Consider the following 25,009-nt stretch of genomic DNA (forward strand, 5'->3'; position numbering starts at 1 on the left):
AGACCTTTTCCCTTACCCTCCCTCAGCATGCCCACAGTCAGACACTTCATGAAGCGGCAGGCCTGGCACGATTTGCGTCTCCTCTTGGTGATCTCACACTCGTTGGTGGCTGGACAGCTGTACTCTATGTTGCCTGTATGTAAACATGTTGGGAGGAAGAGAGAAAAAGGGTTTCATTTCAGATGGATACTTCAACGGACAGGTAGGCAGACAACCTTTTAGACACATCCTGCTGCACAAAGACAAAGCTTTTTTTAATCAATCAATGGACAGAGAGTTGTAGATATAGGACATACAGATACACACATAAAATACAACTTCATGAAAATTGACTCAGCGGCCTTGGTCTTAATATTTGACTTTAAGATGCTCATTTGTTGGCATGGTGGCCATATGATTTAAACTGACCACTATAAGCAGACAATCTGATTTCCTGTGATTTGAGTTTGTGTGTACGGTTATTGTATTATCAATATAGGCTGTTAATGTAATGTGTCAGTGACTCATTGATACCTCATAAAGGTCTCACTTTGTTAAAAAAAAACTGACAGAAAACAGTGTAATTGCGTGTGTGTTACATGAGTATATACTGTATGTGCATGTGTAATGGCTCAAGCAAGCTGAGGTCGCGTGATAGCTGAAGTTCAATCACAGTAACACTCATGCAGAGCTGAGCCTAAGATTATTAGCCGATGTAAGTCTATTAACTTCACAACCCTCGCCGACAAAAACATCACCTTAAGTGTGTTAGAGGCTAATACCACTTTTACCTTTAAATGTCCACAACCTAACTATTTCTTCACCACTTTATCCGTCTTATCTACATCTTCCTACTTCTATATTGCCACTTCCCCTCTTTGCTATTCTTCTACACTTTCTATGTTACTACATGTCTAAATGAGACCTATTTCTACTGTGGCTCCTGCCTTTCTCCCATTTTTGTTTCATTCTATTGTTTTGTTTTCTCATTTTCAGCTTCAATCTCCCTCCAGTTCTGCTTATTTCCTCCACTTAGTAATTTCCTTCCACCCAGTTCAAAGTAAAGCACAGTTATGGATTTGTTAGGACAGTTTGGACTATTGCAGAATTGCTCAAACAGGTTTCTTTGTTCAGGAAGGTTTATTTATCTATAATTTGAACTGTGTTGAGATGTGAATCCCCAAAAACACTTTGTTCATTTCCTACCGGCGCACCTGACAACTACAGTACAACAGCAAGCCAATGCATCTCCCACTGAAACAGAGTAAACAGTGATTACTATTGACTGCTGCTGTGGAGAGGATGTTTTCTCATTACTGGGCTGATTAAGGGGGCTAGTTAGCTTGGGAAAAGGCTAAATGCACGAACCCTTCCTAATGGGTAACAAGATGCTCATTAATCGGCCTTGTTAGTTAAAGTAAAGGCTAAAAATGCTAAATGCTGGGGGACTCTTACAGTCTAATGGACACTACTAATGGGACAAGTTAGCTTAACCCAACCTTTACAGTCTGATGATACAGGAAATTGCAGATTAATTCAGCAATTAAGAGGGACACTTACCTAGCACTAAGGCTAAATGTGCTAATGACACAGAATCTGCGTGGGTTAATGGGTGGTCAGTGAAAGGCCTTGTCAGTGCAAGGCTAAACAGGAAAGCGCTGCTAATGGATAAAGTAAAGTAAAGAGTCACTTATATATGGATGGTAGCACCAAGGCTAAATGTGTTAAAGCTCTCACTGAGACATTGTAACATCTATACATGCTGAGTGCCACTGTGGGAGTAGGCGTCAATAGATTATAATGATGACGCATGTTATTTGTAGATTTAATAGACACCTATGACAGAAATAACAATGTTTGTGAAACTTGAATTTACAATACCTCAGGTCAACAGTAATTAGTACCTGAACTGGAAGTGCAGTGTAGTTGAATACTAGCACATTTGTATAAAAGGACCTTGATATTATAGATTGTACATGTTCAAAAAAGGGTATGTACTGTAGGCTTACATTACAGGCCCATATGCAGGTGTGATATAGGACTATGTAACCTATGTACCATCTTGCTTTAGGGTTGGGGTATAAGGTAGGAATTAGAAAAGAAGGGTTTACATCAGAATGTCATTGCTCTCTGTGTGTGTGTCTTTATTTCTGTCTTTATGTGTCTTATTGTGCACTGAGGTAGGCTTAGAGTAGAGAGGTTCTTGGAAGCTCTTATGTATGCCGTGTGAGTTTGTGTGTGTGTGTGTGTGTGTGTGTGTGTGTGGGTGGGTGAGGGGGATATATGAGGGCCTCAAATCCCCTGCAATCTCCTTTGAGATGTGCGTGTATGTCCACCTGCTGCATGACAATTGACCACCATTGTAGAGACTGCCTATGAATGTTAGTGTGTGAGCTGTCTTTGTTTTCACCTCTCCTTATGTTACACATCAAACTTTGTCTTGACATAAGTTCAGCCTCTCTCTCTTCACTTCCTTTTCTTAGCACCTTGGCTTATGGATATTTTTCATAGTTCAGCTATTGAATATTTTTTTTATTTTCTTTAAGGCAGTATGAACATAACTCCCATGTTCGATTGTCCCATCTAGAAATTTCACTGCACTGTTCACCTTTCTCAGCTTCATCTACTTTTCTTCTTCTCTCTTGCTATCTTCATCTTCCCATTTCATCGCCCTCTCCCTTGCTCTCCCACACTTTACGCTCCTCCTTACTCCCCTTTATCCCTCTCTCTCTCAATAAGGGAGTGATAGATGCAGGTTGTCAGGTGTCGCTGGACTGATGCCACAGAAACAGCAGCTGCCAGAGCCACTTCCTCCATGCTGTGACATATACATGCGCGCGCGCACAGACACACACACACACACACACACACACACACACACACACACACACACACACACACACACACACACACACACACCACTAATTCCTTCCTACAACCAATATGCCCAGTCTACCCCTGCCCCTTCTCCCCTCTTTCTCTCATTCCTTGTTTCAACTTGTTGGTATTCAAACTAGTGTACACATCTCCTCTCCCTTCCTCTCCTCTCCTCTCCTCTCCTTTCCGTTTCCGGTGAGTGTGAGTGGTGGTGGCGGAGGTGCGAGTGGCGCGGAGTTTCAAACTGTTTCTGTCCCTGTTTTTTCGGATTTTCTGACTGTGTCTTCAATCTGTCTTTTGGTGCATGATCAGGTAAGTTTCTTTAATTCTTTAATTTTTTTGTGGAGTGTTTGCTGAGGATTCGGGGTTTCGGCCGAGTGTTTTTTTCGGGAGGAATGGCGTCCTTTGAGACGCCACCTCCGAGTCTCCGGCAGGGCGTGAGGATAGCTCCCCCGGAGAGTAATGTTACCGTGGAGGAGGTGCTGTTGGCGGTTGGTGAACAGGTAGGCCATGACAACTTGTCTTTTGCATCCAGAATGAACAAAGCAGTGGTGGTGTTTATGAAGGATGAGCAGCTTGTGAATCAGCTGATTGGAGCGGAGTGTTTATCAGAGACAGCTTTTGCAGGTTTCCCCTTTATCGGTTCCCTCCACGCGGATTACCGTATCTGGTGTTCCTCCGTTCATACCCGACGAGTTGTTGGGGAATGAACTTCAGAGGTTTGGAAAGTTTGCGAGTGGATTTAAAACGGTGACTTTAGGATGCAAGGATCCCAAACTGCGACATGTGCAGTCTCTGAGGCGGGGTGTTCATGTTCCTGGACTCGCCCACACAGACGCTGGAGGTGTCCTTCAGAGTGAAGCATGGTCAAGGCTCTTATATGGTGTATGCAAGCTCTGGACAGTTGAAATGTTTTGAGTGTGGGGATGTGGGACACAAGCGTTTTGCATGTCCACACAGACCGCAGGCGCCGACTGCTGGCGAGGCTGCGGCGCCTGAAACCCCGGCCGCGGATGAGGCTGGCGGCCCGGGGGCGGATGATGTTGCGCCCGGTGACGGGTCCGATGTGGCTGGAGCAGCTGATGCTGGGGGCGTGGCGGCAGGTCGCGGCGTTGCAGATGCAGCCGGCGGTGAAGTTAAGGAAGGTAATGTGGAGAAGCAGAGCCAGTCTGAGCAGCAGCAGGTTCCCCCCCAAGTAGAGAGTCATTCGGAGTGTGTAGGTGCTACAGCGCAGTCACAGTCAGGGATTACTGGGGAAGTAGCTTCCACAAGTCTCACCAGAGATCACACTGGGATCCCCTCTGGTGAACAGGGGGTAGGCCTGTTCAGTAGTCAGGCATCATGTGCTAGTGATGACATGGAGTTTGATTCAGAGTCTGATACTGTGTCTATTGGAGAAATTAATCTGAGCACAGATCTGTATTCATTGGAGGAAATTGATCGTTTTTTGAATGAAACTTTTAAAAGATCTGTGAAAGTAACCGATTATTTCAAAGACACAGAAAAGTTTATCAAGTCTGTTGCTGTACTGAAAAGACTTGTTGGTTTTGACCTGTTGGATAAAAAGAAACGCTATCGCCTCAAAAAGCACATTACAACTTTAAGAAAGGAAAAAGGACGTAGAACCTCAAAAAGAATAAGAACTTCCAATGATCATGACACTTAATTTTTTTTTCCTCTTTATATTGTTCTCTGCTTGTCTCAACTTGTCTGTTTCTTTTTTCTGACTTTTCTATGAGGAGCCTAAAAATAGGATCTCTTAATATCAATGGTGGGAGAGACAGGCAGAAGAGGGCTTTAATTTCTGAGGTTTCTAGTCAGAAAAGGATTGATGTGCTGTTTTTGCAGGAAACACATTCTGATCCAGCAGTAGAGACAGATTGGGGTTTATGGTGGGAGGGTCCCTATGCTCTTAGCCATGGCACTAATGTTAGTGCAGGAGTTGCTGTCCTGTTTAAGGCAGCAGCGAATGCAACCATCATATCCTCCACCGAAGTGGTAAAGGGACGCCTGCTGGTTGTCAGGGCAGAGATAGAGGGTTCTGGTTTTTGGTTTGTTAATGTATACGCCCCTAATCAGGGAGCAGAAAGAGTGATATTTTTCACTCAGTTAAGAATTGAATTAAATAAGTACCATCAGGATCAGCTTATTGTTGGTGGCGATTTTAACTGTACTCCTGACTTCACTGTGGACAGGATAGGCGAGGAACCTCACCCACATTCAGCCCAGAGTTTGAATAGCACCATTAACCAGCTGGATTTGGTAGATACATGGAGGGTGAAACATCCACAATCCCGACAGTACACTTGGGTGAGGGTGATTAATAATAGGGTGAGTGCAGCCAGACTTGACAGGATTTATATTTCACTAAACCTTAGCTCTAGACTGGTCCACAGTAGAATAACCCCTGTTGGCTTCACGGATCATCACTTTGTTTTTATAGATTTGATTGTCTCGCCAGGTGAGAGGGTAAAGTCCTACTGGCATTTTAATAACAAACTTTTACAAGACAGCAAGTTCTGTGAAACTTTCGAGCATTTTTGGAAGTGCTGGAAAAATAAAAAAGCAGATTTTAAGTCTTTGACGCAGTGGTGGGACGTTGGCAAGGCCCAAGTTCGGGTTTTTGTCAACAATACACCTCCCATTCCACTGCTAAGATTAATGCAGAGGTCATGAAACTTGAAGCCAGCATCAGCAGTATTGAGGAGGTTTTAAATAGGGACTCTGACCCTTCTTTAGGGCAGGTGTTAAAAAAGAAAAAAAAACTGGAATTGAGCTCTTTTCTGAATGAGAGAGTGAAGGAGCCCTTATCAGGTGTCGTTTCCTCCAGTTAAAGGACATGGATGCCCCAAGCTCCTTCTTTTTAATTTGGAGAGATCTGTGGCTCAGAGGAAGCAAATGACATGCCTTCAGCTTCCAGGAGGTAGAGTAACCACCAGTCCTGGGGAGATGAGGAGCCATGCGATGGTGTTCTATGCTGACCTCTTTGGGGCCCAACAGTGCAGCATGCAGAGTCGTGAGGAGCTGCTGGAGGGTCTTCCTCAGCTCAGTCTGGACGAGAAAGCTGCTTTGGACTGCGAGCTAACTCTGGAGGAGCTGAAAACTGCAGTCAACCAGATGGCTACAGGAAAGGCACCGGGATAGATGGTCTCTCCACAGATTTTTATAAACAGTTCTGGAATACTATTGGACCAGACCTTCACGAGGTTTTTATGGAGGGATTACAACAGGTTTTCTTCCTGTTTCTTGTCAGCGAGCAGTGTTGTCATTGCTGCCCAAAAAAGGTGATCTGGCGTTACTTAAGAACTGGCGCCCAGTTTCCCTCCTCTGTACGGATTATAAGGTACTTTCCAGAGCATTATCAAACCGGTTGAAGGTTGTCCTGGAACTAATTGTACACTCGGACCAAACCTATTGTGTTCCAGATAGATCGATTATGGACAATATTTTCTGTGTTCGGGACATTCTCGATGTGTGTAAACTATATAATCTAGATGTTGGTATTGTCTCTTTGGACCAGGAAAAAGCTTTCGATAAGGTGGATCACTCTTATTTGTTTTCTGCACTTAAAGCATTTGGTTTTGGTGATGGGTTTCTGTCTTGGGTTGGTTTGTTGTACAATGGTGCACAGTGTTTGGTGAAGACGGGGGCTGGGCTGAGTCGGCCCGTTCCTGTGCAGAGGGGGATAAGACAGGGTTGCCCTATTTCGGGACAGCTATATACTTTAGCAATCGAACCTCTACTGTGCAGGATGAGGGCTCGACTTAGTGGTGTTCTCCTGCCTGGGTCCTTGGGCGTTGAGCGTCCCCTTGTTGTTTCAGCCTATGCAGATGATGTCAATATTTTTGTCTGCAGCCAGACAGATGTTCAGTGTTTACAGGATGCTTTATCCCTGTATGAGAGGGCCACATCTGCACGGGTGAACTGGGCTAAGAGTGAGGCCTTGTTAGTAGGGCAATGGAGAGGAAAAGCCGTGCCCAGTCTGCCAGGGGGACTTGAGTGGGGGAAGGAAGGGTTGAAAGTTTTGGGAGTGTTTTTGGGATCTGAGGGTTTTGTTAAAAAGAACTGGGAGGGAGTGAAGGAGAAGGTGTGCGCTCGGTTGTCTAGATGGACATGGTTGCTACCCCAGCTGTCGAATAGGGGAAGAGTTCTGGTTGCCAACAATTTGGTTGCCTAGACCCTTTGGCATAAGCTTATTGCCATCGTGCCACCAAGAGGCCTGATGGAGGACGTTCAGAGAACTATCGTGGATTTCTTCTGGTCGGGGCGACACTGGGTTCGGGCAGCAGTTTTATATTTGCCTGTAGCTGAAGGGGGGCAGGGGCTGGTGGATATTCAATCAAAAATTGCCTCCTTTAGACTCCAGACTGCTCAAAAACTATTGTATAAGTGTGGCCCCAGCTGGCTGGACACAGCCCGACTGCTGCTGAGGAGAGCTGGGCGTCTGGGATACGATAAACAGCTTTTCCTCTTAAGAACCGAGGAGATGGACCTTAATGGGTTGACATCGTTCTACAACTCTGTGCTGCAGGCGTGGCAGGTACTCCAATATTCTCGGGATGTAAAAGAAACTCCAGGAATGTGGCTTTTTGAAGAACCTTTGTTTTTCAACAACTTCCTGAGGACTCGAACATTGCAGTCAGCCAGCCTGAGGGCCAGTCTCAGAGAGGCTGGGTGTACTAAATTGGGTCACCTGATGAAGATGACGGCAATCTCTGTTGATGTGCTGAGAGTGATGAGCAACATCACCTCCAGTAGGTTGATCGACAGGGTGGTGAAAGAAGTTTGTGCTGCCCTGGGATCACCTCAGCAAACTCTGGTAGAGAATCGGTCCCTGTGTGAGCAGTGGAGTGACGGATGGGAGTACAGTTTCCCCTCTCTGACCATTACCCCATCTGTGGGGGGATGGCAGGAGGAGGCGGGTCAGCTACTGTCTTTCTCAACCCCTCAATTGGGCAAGTTTCAAGATGCGGGGAAGAAAGAGTTATATTATACCTGCATAAAGGTCCTGAACATACGGTTTTTGGCTGAGCTGAAGGAGTCGAGGTGGACTGAGTTTTTTGGTCCGGAGGTTTCCCCGAAAGGCAGTTGGCGTTCCCTGTACAAGCTGCCCGTTGAAAAGCGGGCAGCCGACCTCCAATGGAGGATTGTGCATGGGGCTATAGCTACGAACAGATACAGAGCGCACATCGATCCCGAGCTAGGGGAGGGATGTATGTTTTGTCACGAGGTGGAAACTTTAGCACATTTGTTTGTCCAATGTCCTCGGTTGGCAGATCTGTTGGGTGTTCTTAAAAGGTGGGTGCAGGGTTTTGGAGAGGTTTTTTCTTTGGACTTGTTCATTTTTGGTCCCAAATACACAAAGCACAAAAGGACAGTTCACATTTTACTGAATTTTTTGTTTGCAACGGCAAAACTGGCCATCTGGCTTACACGCAGGAACCGGACTCAGGGAGCTGGAAGTGTGGAGCCAGTACCGGTGCTGGAAGGTCTGGTCCAGGCCCGGTTGAGGGTGGAACACGCTTACTACAAAATGATGGACAATTTGCTGTTTTTTAGTGGTTTGTGGGCTGTGAGGGGAGTGTTATGCTCTGTTGGGGAGGAGGGAGAGTTGGTGGTTCATTTTTGATTGGAAAAAAGCACAAAGTTTGTATTGATAGTATTTGGTTTTTAATGTTTGTTTAGTTTTTTTGGTTTCTTTTTCTTTGTTTGTGTCTGTTGATTTTCTGTGACTGTAAATCTTATCTGGAAATGGTCCAATAAAGGGACTTTAAAAACCAAAAAAAAAACCTCTCCTCTCCCACCCCATGCTCTCCTCCCTGTCCAGCTGGAGGTGTTTTTTTTGGTGATTACCTGCAGTTTTATTGGCTAATGGGTTGAAACATACCAATATGTCTGCTCCTGCCCATCTGAGGCTGGCCCTGCTTTCCAGCCAAGATACACACACTAACACACAAACGTGCATAAACACAGGTATATGTGCACAGACGTACACGTAGACCTGCACTGATTTACATGGATGAGCCCAGGCCCACACACAGACACACGTTTGGCTTGTGCGGTAGCCAAAGATAATGTCATGACCCATTTGTTCCAGTGGATCCAGGACTGCACAGTCTGCATCCAAACAACAACAACAACAACAACAACAGTAATACTGTAGCACAAATATTGATGAAAAAACTTTTTTGTTCATAAAAGTGCATTGATAGATTATTAGTAAATTCTAGTTGTGTCTATTGAAGCTTGGAAAATTGCTGGTTTAAGGTTATTGTGAGTAGACAATTAAATGTTTCTTAATAAACATCCAGGAAATTATAAGGTATTTATTTACCATCAATGCAAAATAATGGCTGTGATTTATCCAATTAAGCCATTAAGAAATGTATTAGAATTGTCTGAATTTAAAAGGATTTTCCTTACACTTGTCCCTCTAGTGGCTCCAGTTTAATGTGGCTTCCTATCATTTTGCTCACCAAACTGTTGTATTTCATCACAACCTTTCATGACGACAGTCCTGTGACTAGCTTTGCCAAAGTCTTGAACCCATAACCTTTCATTCTGGCCTTCCTGAGCTGTAACATGTCCACTACAGGTTGAAGGGAAGATTACAAATACAGTGAAAATGAGGAAATGAGAGAGAGGGGACAGGGCATTGCTTTAAATCTATTCAAGGTCATACCCTGAAGAAGCTCTGCTGTCAATATGGCATCATATCTATATGTTTGCTGGGCTCTTGTTATTTAATCTGTGACTGTATCCTCACCTATGTAACCTTTAACAAGCCCACAAAATGAAATGAGACATGGTAGAATTGGTCAACTATTACACACTAAGCGATGACAGATGAATTAAGGGTTAAACCTATACACACAGTGATTACAAGGTCATGTGTGTGGCTGTCTATATTCAAGTGTGTTGGTATATATGTGTGGATGTGCTTCTATGAGTTTTCATTTGTGTGTGCGTGTCCTGTGTACCTTTATCTCAGTATGTGTGTTCCAATCTCTTTGTAAGGATTGCACTGTGTCCTGATCTCATCCCATAACAAACACATACAGGTCATCTCTAGGTAGTGGTGACCATCTACTGTAGTGGATGTAAGACTTCCACCCCCCTCACATCTCTCTCTCTCACTCTCTCTCTCTCTCTCTCTGGGGCTTTACTGGGAAAGCTGCTTATCGGAGGCAAAAAAAAAACAGCGACAGATAGGTGGATGGATGGAAAGGCAGATAGATGAATCCTGTCTGATATGACTGACAGACTGTCCGGCTCAATGGATCGATGATGGCTGGCTGGCTGGCTGGCGGACTGGTAGCTTGGTTATTGCAGTGGCATACTGTCTGACAAGAGGGCATTCCTGCTGACTAATGGGGCCTATTAGTTACTTTAAAAAACTTGAACAAATCATTAAAGACTAATACTCAAACACAGTCTTCAAAGGCTTATCACTTGCTGGTCGACTTTCTGACTGGGTTAACCACCATGGTGATCCTGATATAGTTATATAATATAAATTATAATATAAAATTCAATGACTTTTACCTGATTTCCTATACTCAAAAGTGCTTAATGGATCTATGTTTAATGGGTTATCAAAGGCTGGTAATGTTATATATATATTTTTTTTATTGCCATCAAATCCCATGAAAAGAACAAAACCAACAATGAATGGATCCTATTAACGCCTGATATTATTCATCTGTGCCAGAGACCCCAATTGTTGTCCAAAAAACTATGAAAAACACGTTAGTAAGCTACACTACTGGGTGACACGTTCTTTCTTAAACAACACGGGCACTGTAGTTTACTTTGAGTCAATCCTACAGTACCTTTACCATCCTGCTGCTGTAAATACTCGCTAGCGCTCCAAAGCAGTGGCTGAAAATATCTGTAGTCCAAAAGCTATGGTGCTTAGCTTTTTACTAAATTAAAGTGTATATATATATATATATATATATATATATATATATATATATATATATGTCCTGTTTACGAAGAATTCAGTCTTTAGTAAGAAAGTATATAGAGACGGATTAACACACTGTTGGTTTTAGTCCTTTCATGGGAATTGTTTGCACCACAAAAGTACAGAATATTGGCAGCTTTATGCTACAGTGTTTTTTATTATAGAGTTAAACAGTCTAATACATATCTGCTTCAGTTGTGCTTGCTGTGGAATGGAACATGAAAATCATCATAAAACCCAATGAATTCATCAATCAAGTTGTAGATTTTGTATTGTTTGTTAGTGCTATATTTGTGAAATTTCATGCACCATGAATAATTACCCACATATTGTATAGGTCATGTGAAACTAGGATGGTTTTGCTATCCTTTGAACAGGGTGGACTAATGAACAAATGGCGAATTTATTGGCTTGCTTTATGGCTAACTGGTTGTGTGAACTGTCCTGTGCTTACAAAGGTAAATGAAGGATATACCCTTGATTAAGCTAAGTTTGAACTGGATCTCCACTAAACTGGAGAGAATATCCTAAATACCTGTGCACATCCTGGACTACTTCTAGCCCTAACACGAGATGAACAAAGGATTACTGAGCCTAATTCCTGGTACTCTTCTCATCATGTGGATTACTGATCTACCCCTTCTTTTCTCTAACCCCTAACCTGAACTCCTGACCACGAGACATAACCTCTGACCTTCCTGTGATACCACATTATCTCCCAGACAACAGGCTTATAGCTAACACGCTTCCTTTAAAGCATAAGCAGCTAGATCTGGGAATGCAAACACTACCTGGAAATTACTCTTTGCTGTCGATGAAGAAGAGGTCAAGGTTGAGGGTGAAAGGGGGGTGTGTCTGGGAGTTGACGTGTGTGCATAACCTAATAGGAAGTTTATATTTGAGTGTGTGTGTGCGCGCGCATGCATGACAGAAAGAGAAATCTTAAAGGGGAGAGAAAAATAGACTGTGGTGGGTGTCCTAGTGGCTTACTTTGCAGAAACATGTACCACATAAAAATCTGGGTTCACATCTGGCCTGGGGCTTTTATCATATGTCCTGGATCTACCATAATGGCTCAGGTGTATGTGAGTGTGTGACAGATTGTATTTTGTGTGTGTGTCTGTGCATTTAATTTGAAGGGAAAAAAAGAGTTTATGTTTTAGGTGCTATGTGTACAATATTCCTCTGACAGGCTGTTCCCCTTTAAGGAGCCAATCAGTTCAATATAAAAAACACTCTTCACCTTTAACTTTTGACCTAGCTTCCTGTGCAGCCAACCCTGCAATGCTTTTTGTTGTTGTGATGTCTTTATAACCTTTCATGTATCTTCAAATGAATAATAGTATAAATCAAAATAAAAGAACTACAAACAACCCTCTGTCATCAACACTGAATAGATCATATCTTATGGTTATGGCTACAGTTTTTAACACATATTAATCTAGACATACAAACATAGAGAGATAGATTATATACAGAAAGTCAAAATAGAAGCCAACCTTGGATGGTGCGTTTGAAGAAGGCCTTGCAGGCCTCACAGGATGCCACTCCATAGTGGTACCCTGACGCAATGTCCCCACACACCAGACACAGCCTCTTGGGCATCGAATTCAACATGTACTCGCACTTAATCTGTGAATCTTCCCCAATTGTTGACGAACAGTCCTCGTAACGCTTTGATCCGGGGCCTCCAGCAGGACCCAGGGGCCCTGCGTTGGAGCCGTAAAGGCTAGGGGACTCTAAGCCGTTGGGGTGGCCGTTCATCGTGGACGAATAGGAGCCTGAGGCGTCACTGGAGCCACCAGGGGAGTGATGGTTTAGGCTGTCAGTCAGAGAGGCTGGACTAGACGGCTCAGTCTTTATATAGGAGGACGGACAGTTGGACTCAAGGTGGCGCTCCTTACTGGACATTCTGCAGAGAAGCCTAAGGAAGTGAGTCAGGAACAAAAAGAAGAAAGTATTACAAGAAAATGTCATGTATAAAAATGTCAGAAAAGTGATAGATACTTGTTAAGATTGGAGGGAAAACCAAGAGAGGGAAGGGTTCGAGGAAAGCCAGAGAAGAAGAAAAACAGATACAGTGAGGGCAATGTTTGAAAGTCCAATTATAGCAATCATTTGTTCTAATGTTGTTGTATTTCCTCAATTTCCATCCATCCATCACATTTGTTATTTCTTTTCCTTAAGAGAAATGATAATGAGAGCTGTGCAGAGGGAGCAAGAAGGGACAAGGTAATAGCAGGGAGTAAGAGAATTTAATACAAAACTAAATAGATTGTGGTTCATTAGGGGAACTGTGTGTAAAATAGAGTTGCTGAGAAGCCTCTACAGTACCACACAGTCACATAAACACATACACATGCTCGGGGCCGACACATCCGTCACTTTCCGGTCAATAGCAGCTTGTTCTACATGAAGGCAATCAGTAAGCAGCCTCTCTGCTGCTCAATCATCCCAAAGACAGCCTCACACACACATAATGCTCTCCCACAAACACACACACACACACACACACACACACACACACACACACACACACACACACACACACACAAAGTTAGGGCCACTGATGCAATACAAAACTGTGTTTGAAAAAAACTAAACAAAAATCACTGCTAATCAGTGCCAAGGTATTACTGTTTCCTCACCTCTTGTTCTTTTTTTGCTGTCCCTCTCTTCCTCTACTCTGCTTCCCTTTCTTATTCCCTTTCTTTGCTTCTTCCTCTCCCTAAGGAGGCTGGCTGCTGTCTTGTTAATGGCAGTTGTAATTAACAGCTATCTTCTCTCAGTCCGTATCTCTCCATCCCTCCCTTTGTCTAACTTACTATCTATCTGCCTGTCTCCCTATCACTTCCTATTCAATGCCATCTCTCTCTCTCTTACTCTATCCCTGCCCACTCTCTCTTTCTCTTCCTCTTTGCATTACCACTCTCTTTCCCTCTAACCCTGCCCTCCCTCCCTTCTCCCTTTTCATTGTTAAAGGCAGAAAGCACAAAAGGGGTTTTTAATTAAGGCAGGATGCTGCTAAACGAGGGGCTTCTAAAGTCCAGTCGGCCTGTAAAAGATCCCTGTTCTACAGGGACCCATAAAACACAGACAGCGCCTTGACGGAGAATAGAGAGCCGGTCGGGAGAGGGAAGGGTGGGGGAATGGGGAATGGATATGGACAGTAAAACAGGTAGGCAGACAGATAGCCAAAGCAGACAGACAGAAAGACGGACAGACAGAATGGAGAAAGTGAGAAAGAAGAGTTGGGTGCGTTGAATGATGATAGCCTAATGGCTTTTTTAACGTGTTTTAATGGGTTTGATGAGCAGCAAAACAAAGCTGTCCTCTTCCTTTAGCCAAACCTAGACAGGTACTGTGAAGCAAAACCTTTCCCAGAAATTCATTGCTTCCTTCAGTCAATTCTTCCTTTCATAAAGTGACATGACATTTATAATGTACAATACGTTGGCCTTTTCCCCCATTTTCATTATATATTTTATTCCCACCATCACTTCTCCCATCCCCTCGCTGCAAGTTCTTCTAATTCAGTGACTGCATTAATCGTGGCTTTGTGGTATCCACCAATGTCTATAAATCCTTTTATCTGATGCCAAGGTATACCTTCCGTTTGGAATGAGGGGGGATGGTGAGAAAGGTTTGGACACAAATCAAGAAAGAGGAAAGGAGGTAAAAAGGGATGGAGAGAGTAGAGGGATACAGAAGGAGCGACAGAAACACATAAAGGTGCTAGAATAAGCAAGAAATGAAGAAATAAATGTAAATGTGGGAAAGAGTGATGGGGTGATGAGAGATCGCACAGCCTGTGTTCTAGCAGAGGGAGAGAAAATACAGTGGTGACAGAAAAAGAGAGTAGAGACATTTAAGCAGATGATGTGATGGTGATGATTTAATCTCTCCTTTTTCACTCTTTATGCTCTTTTGCGCCCCCTCCCTTCGACCGTCAATCCCTCTGAGTACCATTAAGTGAAAGAGTTTAAGTGCCAAAAGATCTCAGGTGCTTTTTTTTCCTTTTTGTCTCTCTCAAATTCCCATCTATCTGTCTTTCCTTCTCCCTTTCCATTCCTCCTCTTAGCTCCATCTCTCTCTCTCTCTCTCTCTTCCTCTATCATCTCTTTTTCTTACACACATCTTTACTATGTGCTCTCTCACTCTCTCTGCTTATAAATGAAAAATAATGGCAGTAGAAGGGGGAGGAATAAAAAGAATAAAAAAGAAGACATGCGTGCAGAGGAGAGGAGTAGAGGAAAGAAGATTAAGAAATCACAGCCAGTGCGCTGTGCTGAGCGAGAGGTTGAATGCATTTATGTATGTATGTTATCAGTATAATTACGGCGCTATGTAACGATGGCTCAGTGCTGAAAGAGCAGTCTTATTGTGCCTGTCTGCTCTTCAGATGAGTGTGGAGAGAGAGGGAAGGGGTTGGGACTCCTTTTGTATCAATTCTTTATGTTTTCAGTGTTTAAAGAGGTTTATATAAAGAGGAAAAGGCTTGAGTGTGTTTCTTTTTCTTTTTGTATTTTCACAAGGGGCTCAAAGACGTGAGCAGCGTTTTATGAGACAATTGCAGTAAAACACAAAAAAGAGCAGGAATCAGATTTTAGTATTAGTATTAGCCGTTTTGCCTAATTCTGTTACTGAAGAAGGGTTTTGAATTTCCTTTTCTTCCAGCTATTCTGTTCATGTTGATGCAGTTCAGTGGAAGAGCACCATATTGTAAGACACTTATTCACTTACCAAAGTTGACGGATAGAACCGATGGACGCTTTCATGTAAAATGTACTTTTTTTTTTTATAGTTCTTTGAAATAAATAACTTAATAGTAGATCACTTAGAGTCTATTACAATGAAGACTGACAGTTAATTCAGCAAGGTTTAGATGTTAGGATTAGTGATGATAGAATTGACCACACATACAGTGTTTGTGACTCCAATTAGATGCAAAATGAGACCAGACTGAGACAGCCAGAGCGAACGGACAAAAGGGGCTGTTAGTTCCTACAGACATCAAATACACACACACACACACACACACACACACACACACACACACACACAGAAAGATTACTACCTTCTGTTGTCTCCATTTCCAGCTCGATCCCTGTCATTTTCTTTCTCTTCGTTCCCATTTCTTTTTTTGTCATTTCTCACTTTTTTAAAGGCACAGTAACTCATGAAAGAGAGATAAATATGTGAACGTGTGGAGAGAGAGAGAGAGAGAGAGAGAGAGAGAGAGAGAGAGAGAGCTACACAAAGAATAGAATGATGTCTAAAAAAAATATAAAGGGAAAAGAAGAATCTTTTTTCTGTGTGTTTTGAAGGAAGGTGGGCCACTTTAGTATGACAAGCTGTCATTAGAGCGTTGGGCTGATGCAGCAACCTGACAACTGGCAGGGACAAACATACAATCATCGTATTAGAGCAACTACTCTCTGCCTCACTCTGAGCCTCTGTGCTGTTTGCTGTGTGCTCCTTTAGTTTCTGTGTGCACTTGCACCCTTTTATTATATACAATCTTTGTACGACTGCCTCGCTAGATGGCAGCCATAAACACAAACTGATCCTCAAACAACTCCAAACTGTTTTTGTCCCGCCCCAGGTTAAAGAATAGAAGAGAAGCAGTGTAAGTAGCTGCGAGTTGAATAGAGGTTTACAACGGACAGTCTGGGAGTCATTTTAACATTCACATTTCACTAACCATTCAGGCTTTGATATCACTCAACTTGTTCGGAAACACTCATCTTCCTTGTCCTGATGGACTCTTCTGTCATAGATCTCAGCAATTGGCGAGTAAACATGTTAGCATTACAAGTAAATATGGTCCAACCTGTTCAAATATAGAATTTGTATGTGAAGATAATGAAAAGAGACATTGGCAGCTAAGACAAATATGTTGCCTAAATCTTACTCTGACAATGAAAAAGGCTCTGTTAAAATATATATGCATTTGACTACACCCTGATAAACTTGAGTGTAGAGGTATGAAGCGTCTCACTGCCCTAACAATATTTTTAAAATCACATGTAAAAAGCGATAAAAATAAGTGGAAAGGAATAAGAGAGAGGAAAAACAGAGAGGAAAGAGAAATGGTAGCAATAGAGACAGAGAAGGGAGAAGTGCTGACAATGTAGCTACCACGGGCTGGCTAATACCTTTCTATCACACCAAGCATTGTGCTCTCGATGCTGATAAGAACACACAGTCCAATAAGCAAAAAGAAAAAAAAGAGAGAGAGTGAAAACCTCACACAATTCTATCTAGATCATACCGGCAGTACTTTGGGACGGAGGGGAAGTGAAGGAAGGATGGAAGACAGAAAAGAAAATACATTGAATTAAAGAATGGGGTAAGAAGGGGAATAGGAGCAAAAAATGCATTAACATTTCCATAGTCAAATAAATAGAACGATTTCATCAATTGAGTGAATTGCTTTTTCAGCCCTCACACTCCTCTGTTTATGTTTCTTTCTTTGCTCTATTTCTCTCTCTATTGTACTCCCTTTTCAACGCGCTCCTATCTGTGGAGGGTTGTTGAACTGCTTGTCAGCTTGTTACTTCGATATACGCACAAAACACAAACACACACACACACACACACACACACACACACACACACACACACACATAAAATCGACTGGTTAGCAGCACACATAGGTTAAAAATGAGAAGCTTACAGTTGTTGTTAAAGAATTACAGCGAGAACACGTTTTCTATTTTCTGGGGACTGAATTATTGGACTGAGAAAAACAGAAACAAACACGTAAAAATGCATGTGTGTCATTCTGTGTGCCATTTTCTGGGTAAGAAGTAATTGAATCTGTGTTTTTACATACGCATTGTGTAAGGTGTGCGCGGAGAAATAGATAGAGAAAATAATCTATGTTGCTGTGAATTTGAGTTTAGCTCCATAGACTCACAGTGTGACGATGATTATAGTTGTTTTCAGGGAGAAAGATGAACAAAATAAAAAATAAAAAAAATCACGCAGCGACAGTCAATCTAAACCACTCTGCCTCCCACTGAGCTCTCTCTCGCCCTCTCTTTCCTGCTCTCTTTGGGTCTCAGTCGCTCCCTCTCTCTCTAGTTGTTTCTACTTCTCACACACAAACACACTAGCATTGCTTCTCTCTCTTTCTCGTGCATCCACACCCTGTCACACACACCACCTTGCACCCCACACCCACACACACACACACACACACACCAGGGAGCAGATCAATTGTTACAGTGTTAGTGGGGCAGGAAACCTGTAATTCACTTCATTGGCTGCAGAATAAACCCCTGATTATATACAATCAATGTGATAATGGCTAAAACACATTCTGCCCAATGGGCTGTCGGGCTGTAAAGACCAGCAGAGGAGAGGAAATTTGAGTGTGTGAGTGTGTTTAGACACCACGACTCCTTCTAGGTATGAATTTTAATGTAACATACACAGACCTACACACACCTTTGCTGTGCACAACAATCTACAAACACATACACAGGTGTGAAATGAATTGGGTAAGACTTAACTTACAGAGGCACACTACTGGGGCTAAAGCTGTTATGATGCATCCTGGGGTTTATAAGGTTTACACATACGCACAAACACACACACACAAACACACACACACACACACACACACACACACACACACACACACACACACACACACACACACACACCGTAGATGTGAATGGATACACAGTGGGAGACAGCACACAGGGCAGCCTCGGCCAAACACGATTGATTAAGAATTATGTGCTTTCCAAACTGCAGACTGTTCAGGAATATCATGTTGAGTCTAGTGATATCAATACATTGCATATGTCTTCAATCATCACATAGAGGTATTGTTAAAAACTGTTTCATCTTCTTCTCTCTTCTTTTTTCGGTCTGTTCTCTTCTCAAAAAAGGTGATTATATTCCAAATTTTTAAGGGAATTCCTTTTCCTCTCAAGGTCTTCCCTGGTCTGTAAAAAGAATGATTTCGATTTGAGAGTCTGACTGCATTGGTGTAGTTATTTAAGTGGAAAGATATGAAGAGGTTAAGCTTGTTCAGGGTAAAAACGTGAAGGCAGTGCACTGCTAACCCTGTGTGTGTGTGTGTGTGTGTGTCTCAGATGGGAATCTTGATGATTTAGGTCATTTTCTTGCGGAGCAGTTGCTGATAAGTGTGTTCCTGCCAGGCGCTATCTTTGTCACCATGTCTCTCTCTCTCCTTACCTCTCTCTTTGTCTCTCTCTCTTTGCCCCTCTCTCTTTCTGTCTCCTTTATCTGCTGTGTGTCATTGTATTTGTAAGGGTGGTTGTCTACTGTAAGAACAGTGCTTCAAACCTCTAAAACAGCTAAACTCTGTCCAGTACTCTGCACATCACGAGTACAGTTAACCGTCTGTTTTCAGGTAGTTATTTACTAAATCATCAAATACACAAATGACTGCAAATTAGATTTCAGGACTTGGCAGACTAAATTACATACCATGTACATGTAGAGACCGCAAGCCTTTTACTGGAAAGGCAGACGAGTGAAAATCAGCGAAATTATCGAATGCAGCCTCTTGTTACTTAAACCTTTTATAGGAGATACTGCATGTGGCAAAATCGAAAATGTTACTTCTCCTTTTTATGAAAATCTGTAATGAACTAATTATACATACATATTTAATTTGTTAGGACCAATACATTTGATGTGACTGAACACATCCATATTGCATATTCACATGATAGCGGCAGGTGATGTTTGTGCAGGGGTAAAAGGGACATACATTGTAGGCTGGTTTCTTTTATAAAAGAAAGGTAATTGATCAAGGTTAGTGTCCGTCTATCTTTCTGTGTGTGTGTGTGTGTGTGTGTGTGTGTGTGTGTGGATTAGTAGTGTTATCGCTAAGCATTAGGGGTGCAACAGCCCTTCCAAACACTTACCGACACTTGCCATTGTGGCTGACACACACACACACACACACACACACACACACACACACACACTCAAACGCACACTTACACATTCAACCATTTGTGTACATTGAGACGTACAGCTCTCTGCGTACAATCCTACACTCTCTCTCTCATACTCAGACAGATAGATAGAGATGGGCAAGGTGCCATATCAAATGAAATTGCGTAGAAGTATAATAAAAAAAGTGTTTAAAAAAACAAAATATCCCCCATCAGATTAAAACCACATTTTATTAAGCAGATGGTGAAAGAGGATTTCCACTCTAGTAAATATGACAGGGCTTTCAAATGTGACATGGGACGGAGGCAGAGAGAGGGGAGGGGAGGAAGGGGAAAACAGACAAGGAAGGAATGGGAACAGAGAGCACAATGCTGCAAAAGAGAGGAGAGACAGAAAGAGAGAGAGAGTGTGTGAAATAAAGTGGTGCTCGATCTGAAAAAAAAAAATATGGGCGAGGGGAGGCGAGGATAGGAGAGAGGAGGAGAGGAGACATCAGCAAGTAGAGCGCCAAAGCTGCATTCTTTACCTAAGCAGATCAGATTTGGGGAAATTGGGCTGTCACTACAGGATTGTGATGATTTACACCTATCCATCACAGGGAGAGAGAGAGAGAGAGAGAGAGAGAGAGAGAGAGAGAGAGAGAGAGAGAGAGAAGCAAAGCTGGAGGATGTACAATAATGCACAGCATCTGTAAAAATTGAGAAAATCCGCCCTAAACAGGCTAAGTTCACAGCTTCCTACTAATTCAGCATTCATTATTCTACAAATAACACATTTAGAAGAAGGAAGAACTAACATTCTGATACAAGTAGAGACTCAGCCAGGTCATAACTTTTACTGTATGATGACAATACGTGACTGTAGGTATTGTGGGTCAAAAGAAGGAAGTGAATGTTGTGGATTATGTATAAATACAAAATTCCTCCCACATTACCAAAATGTTTTAAATAATAATTTAAAAGCCTTCGAACTAAATTGATCTGTATTGTCAACAACTGCTGTTGACACTTGTCCCCTCTGCATCCCTCGCCTGATCTTTCCTCTTTTTCTTCTTGCCCTCCTTCCTCCCCCAACCCCCCCCTCACTGCTGGCTGATGCACCTTACAGCCTCGATCCTGGACCATCTGTTAGGGAATCTAATTCACATCCAGTCATAATCAGGTTTGCTGGAGTGCCTACTGTCTCTGCTTCTCTGTCTGTCTCTTGCTGGCCTACAGGTACCTGCTTCTTCTGTCTATTTTACATTCTCTTTGAATGTCTACCATTTTTATTTATTTTTTCCATTTCCTACAGTGTCCATGTCAGCCAGAATTTTATGTTTCGTCATACAATCCATTGACAATAAGAGTCTGTCCACTGCTGCTCATCTTTGCAGCATTGGCTGTGCTTTCACATTGTATCAAATTTTGCTTTCCTAAAAAGTCATAATTGCACATTACAAGAATTGAAATTCTCCTTTATTATTTTATTGTAAAATTATTTAATAAGCATAAATTTGGCATTGCAATGAGGTGCTGCATCGACACAGCATCTTGACTGTGCGTGTTTCTGCATGTGTGTGTGTGTGTGTGTGTGTGTGTGTGTTTTTTGCCCATGACTGAAAATAAGGCAAGTTGAGGTGAAGGGGGTGGAAGTTAATGAGAGGTGAGTGTCTGGAACCCTCTCTCTCTTTGGCTCTCTCTCTCTGCTCCAGCAGTAATCCTCTTCTATAAATCTGCAATCCAATCAGCGTTGTCCACACTTGCGCACGCTCACACACACAAACACACACACACATACATACACACACATACACACACACAGAGCTGTTGGGAAGCCCATCTGTGTGTTAAGGCAATCTGCTTTATCATTATGATTACATGGGGCTCAGTTTACAGCAATGTGTGTGTGAGTGTGTGTGTGTGTGTGTGTGTGTGTGTGTGTGCGTGTGTGTGTTCAAGCGCATCCTGGCGGCCTGACATCAATCACATTCCCATGGTTTGATGGCCTAAATAAAAAGAGGAATAATATTGTTGCCGCCCAATGAAAACTGCAGATCTCCAAAAACAAATTAGGAATTCCTTCAGAAGTTTTCATTTGAGAAAAAGCTCCAGGAAACAAAGCATATGAACGTTTTTCACATTATGTCTTAAATAAAACAATTTTGTTTTTTGATGGATTAAATGAGAGAATGCTTTCTCAGTGCTAACAACAGAACATGTAAATATTGTTCCAAATCAATAAACACATGTTGAAATATTTTAATATTTTGGCCACAAGTATATCAACTTGTTGTACAAAAGAAATTGTAGTTTTTTTCCCAAAGGCGCATCAAGTGTGAATGTGTGTGAGAGTGTTAATGTCAATTGGGTGACTAAATCCCATCAACACAGTTGGAGGTCAGATATCCTAGAGGGAATGTTCATGTGATCTTATACTGCATGTGTGCGTGTGTGTGTGTGTGTGCAAATGCACTCCTACTGTTTTTGTATGAGAAAAAATGCATTTACTGCATGTATGTGTGAGGTGAGAGGTATTTACCCTTTAGAGCCTAATTATTATTATAATGTTATTAGTAACACACTTTTCCTACAATGACATACTGCTGTGAAAAAGGCCTGTTGTGAGCATATTGTTGAGGATAGATTGCTCTGTTTAATACAATATATATTCCTCCATTGCAGTGTATGAGTAAACTTCTTGAGATAAATTCTGAAGTTTGTTTTAACTTGGTCCAAAACTTGAACCAAATAATGTTCCCCAGTGCAGAGTTTTAGTGTGTGTGCATACAGTATCGCGAATGTAGTGTGTGACGTCAAGCTCTGGGGTGACTCCCTAGCCCCTGGTAAACCTTTACACCTCTCAATACTAGACTTCCCTGTTTGCCAACACACACACACACACACACACACACACACACACACACACACACACACACACACACACACACACACACACACACACACATTGTGCTAGTCATATTCCTCTTGGTGATTGGCCGAGAGTCTGCGTGAGAATGGCTTGCCAGACGTCTAATTGGCTTGACCCAGACTAACCCTGAAATCCTATTGGACTAAGACTTCCCAGTCTACAGTGCACACACACACACACACACACACACACACACACACACACACACACACACACACACACACACACACACACACACACACACACACACACACACACGCGCTCTGCAAAAGACTAACAATGCACGAATCAATAGTGTTTTAATAGGCTGCAATAATAAATAAAACAATAACATCATAATGCATGATTGTAATGTTCGTTAAGTTACACATGTCAGTTACTAAGACCATGCAGCATAACGTTGTTTGGTTACAAACAGATTAAATCCAGCGAGTAAATGTCTTAAACACATCAAATACCCGACCAATAGATACAGTTTTGGAAAGCTAATCTGAGCACTTTTTGCCACAATGGCATTTAATAATGTAATTTCAAATGATTGGCAGTGCTGGGTCACAACAATCTCAGGTGAGAAAATATTTAATAAAATACAAACATATGTGCAACAAACCAGCATTGTGCTCATTATGTACAAAACAAATACTTACAAATACACTTTTGAAATCTGGGCATGGTGCTCTATCTTTTATTGGGAGACATGATTAAAATACAGAGAGAGTAAGTGGCAGAGAGGGAGGATGAAAATGAAGAGAGAGAAATTCTGTCTGTGTTTCATGCGTCACACATTTGCTGTGTTTTAACATGAAACAAGCAGCATATTTACAGTTTATGTTCTAAAAAAATAGACTAAGGCAGCCCTCAGTTTCACCTGCCTCAAACAACACAAACCTAGAACTGGTTTCTACTGGAGAACTTTAAAGTAAAACATCCCTTTGGTTAAACTTCTCATGCTTTATTGCACATGCAGATGGCATGGGGGATTACTGTAATGGTAACAGTGACTGTCCTTCAACTGAAAGATATACTATAAAGCCTCTATGCTGTGACGCATTTGCACTACTGAAGTGTCCTTGAGCCAGAAGTTGAATCCCGCTTTCTTGTGATACTCGATATATATTTTAAAAATAAAAACAAAAACAAAGACAGTGCTCCAGGTAAAGAAAAAAAGTACATAGCAGTATTGGTACATCTTTTCAAAATGAAATATTTGCATTTGCACATTGAGTAATGTGTTAGGTAGAATTTGTAGCAAACACATACACACATGCGCACACAAAAACTAGTATTAAGTGGCAGAAAATGAAGTCCTTTCTCCACACTTTGCCATGTTTTCTTTAATCTTTATAGTAGTGTTACAACTAAAAACTGCCTACCAAATATCAAACATACACCACTTAGAAAGCGGAACCTTAAATTTTAGACTGGGCTACTCCAAGGACCTTGCCTGCTGTTACTGATGAACAGAAATAATTGATTAGGGTTTTTAATAATGTGGAATCTTAGCAGTCACTCACAGTGGGGGATTTTTAAAACTGAAAAAAAAGAAAGAAAATCAGATAAAATACAGGCTGCTGAAACTGCTTTGTTAATGGCTATACGTTTAAGAAGGTAAGTCTGCTTATTGCAAATAGTATAGTAATTTTGCATTTTGCACTTGGTGACACAAAAGCAGAGCAGCTTATTTTAAATATGGATCTTATAGAAACGTGTATGCAGAAAATGTAAAATATACTTTAATCAGTTTGAACATGCTTTCATGGAATAAGGAAAAGAAGAAATACCTGTCTTAGGATATACATAAATGAAAATTAAGAAAGGCAAAACTATATAACCCTCATGCTTTAATAGGTCAGAGGGAAAAGTTCTCAATGCTATGTCTCTCTCTCTCTCTTGTCTCTGTCTCTCTCACACACACACACACAGACCACTAAAAACACTGGCTTTTGATGTATCAAATGCTTGCCTCTTCTTTCTCTTTCATCTGAGATTTATAGAGGTCAAGTGTGGCTTTTGTGTAAAACTGAACCTGGTTCATAGATTCTTCTTCTTTTATGTTTTTTGCTCTTTCTCTTTCTTTTTGTGTTTCTGTGGCCCGCTCATCATTCTGTCTTACCTGGGGTTGTAGAGGGCATGTGCGTCTCTCATGTGGTTTGCCTCCAGTGGATCGTAGCTCTGGTGCATCCTCCAGGCGCCAGCGCCGCATTTACTATAGGTTGACTTGGAGTTATCGTCACTGCTGCTGTTCACCAATGGCCCCTTCGATAAGTTCATTCTGCAGGCAGGGACAAAGTGAGAGAAGGAGGGGTGAAAATATAGCCAGTGCAACAG

At 42.0% G+C, this 25,009-nt stretch overlaps 1 protein-coding gene across 5 annotated transcripts in view; it reads right to left on the reverse strand.

Moving 5' to 3' along the window:
* Positions 1-25,009, reverse strand: part of esrrga (estrogen-related receptor gamma a) — a 225,451-nt gene that overhangs the window by 43,720 nt on the left and 156,722 nt on the right. For 3 of the 5 annotated variants that reach the window (XM_028565189.1, XM_028565124.1, XM_028565353.1), the window contains 3 exons: positions 24,795-24,953; positions 12,325-12,749; positions 17-145 (listed from right to left, as the gene is read on the reverse strand). In XM_028565189.1, the coding sequence (XP_028420990.1) occupies positions 17-145; positions 12,325-12,749; positions 24,795-24,952 (712 nt within the window). In that variant the 5' untranslated portion in view covers position 24,953. The remainder of the gene's footprint in view (positions 1-16; positions 146-12,324; positions 12,750-24,794; positions 24,954-25,009) is intronic. The other 2 variants (XM_028565429.1, XM_028565268.1) reach the window with 1 other exon arrangement.

This window comes from Perca flavescens, chromosome 1 (assembly GCF_004354835.1).
Source record: "Perca flavescens isolate YP-PL-M2 chromosome 1, PFLA_1.0, whole genome shotgun sequence".
In the NCBI taxonomy this organism is placed as follows: domain Eukaryota; kingdom Metazoa; phylum Chordata; class Actinopteri; order Perciformes; family Percidae; genus Perca; species Perca flavescens.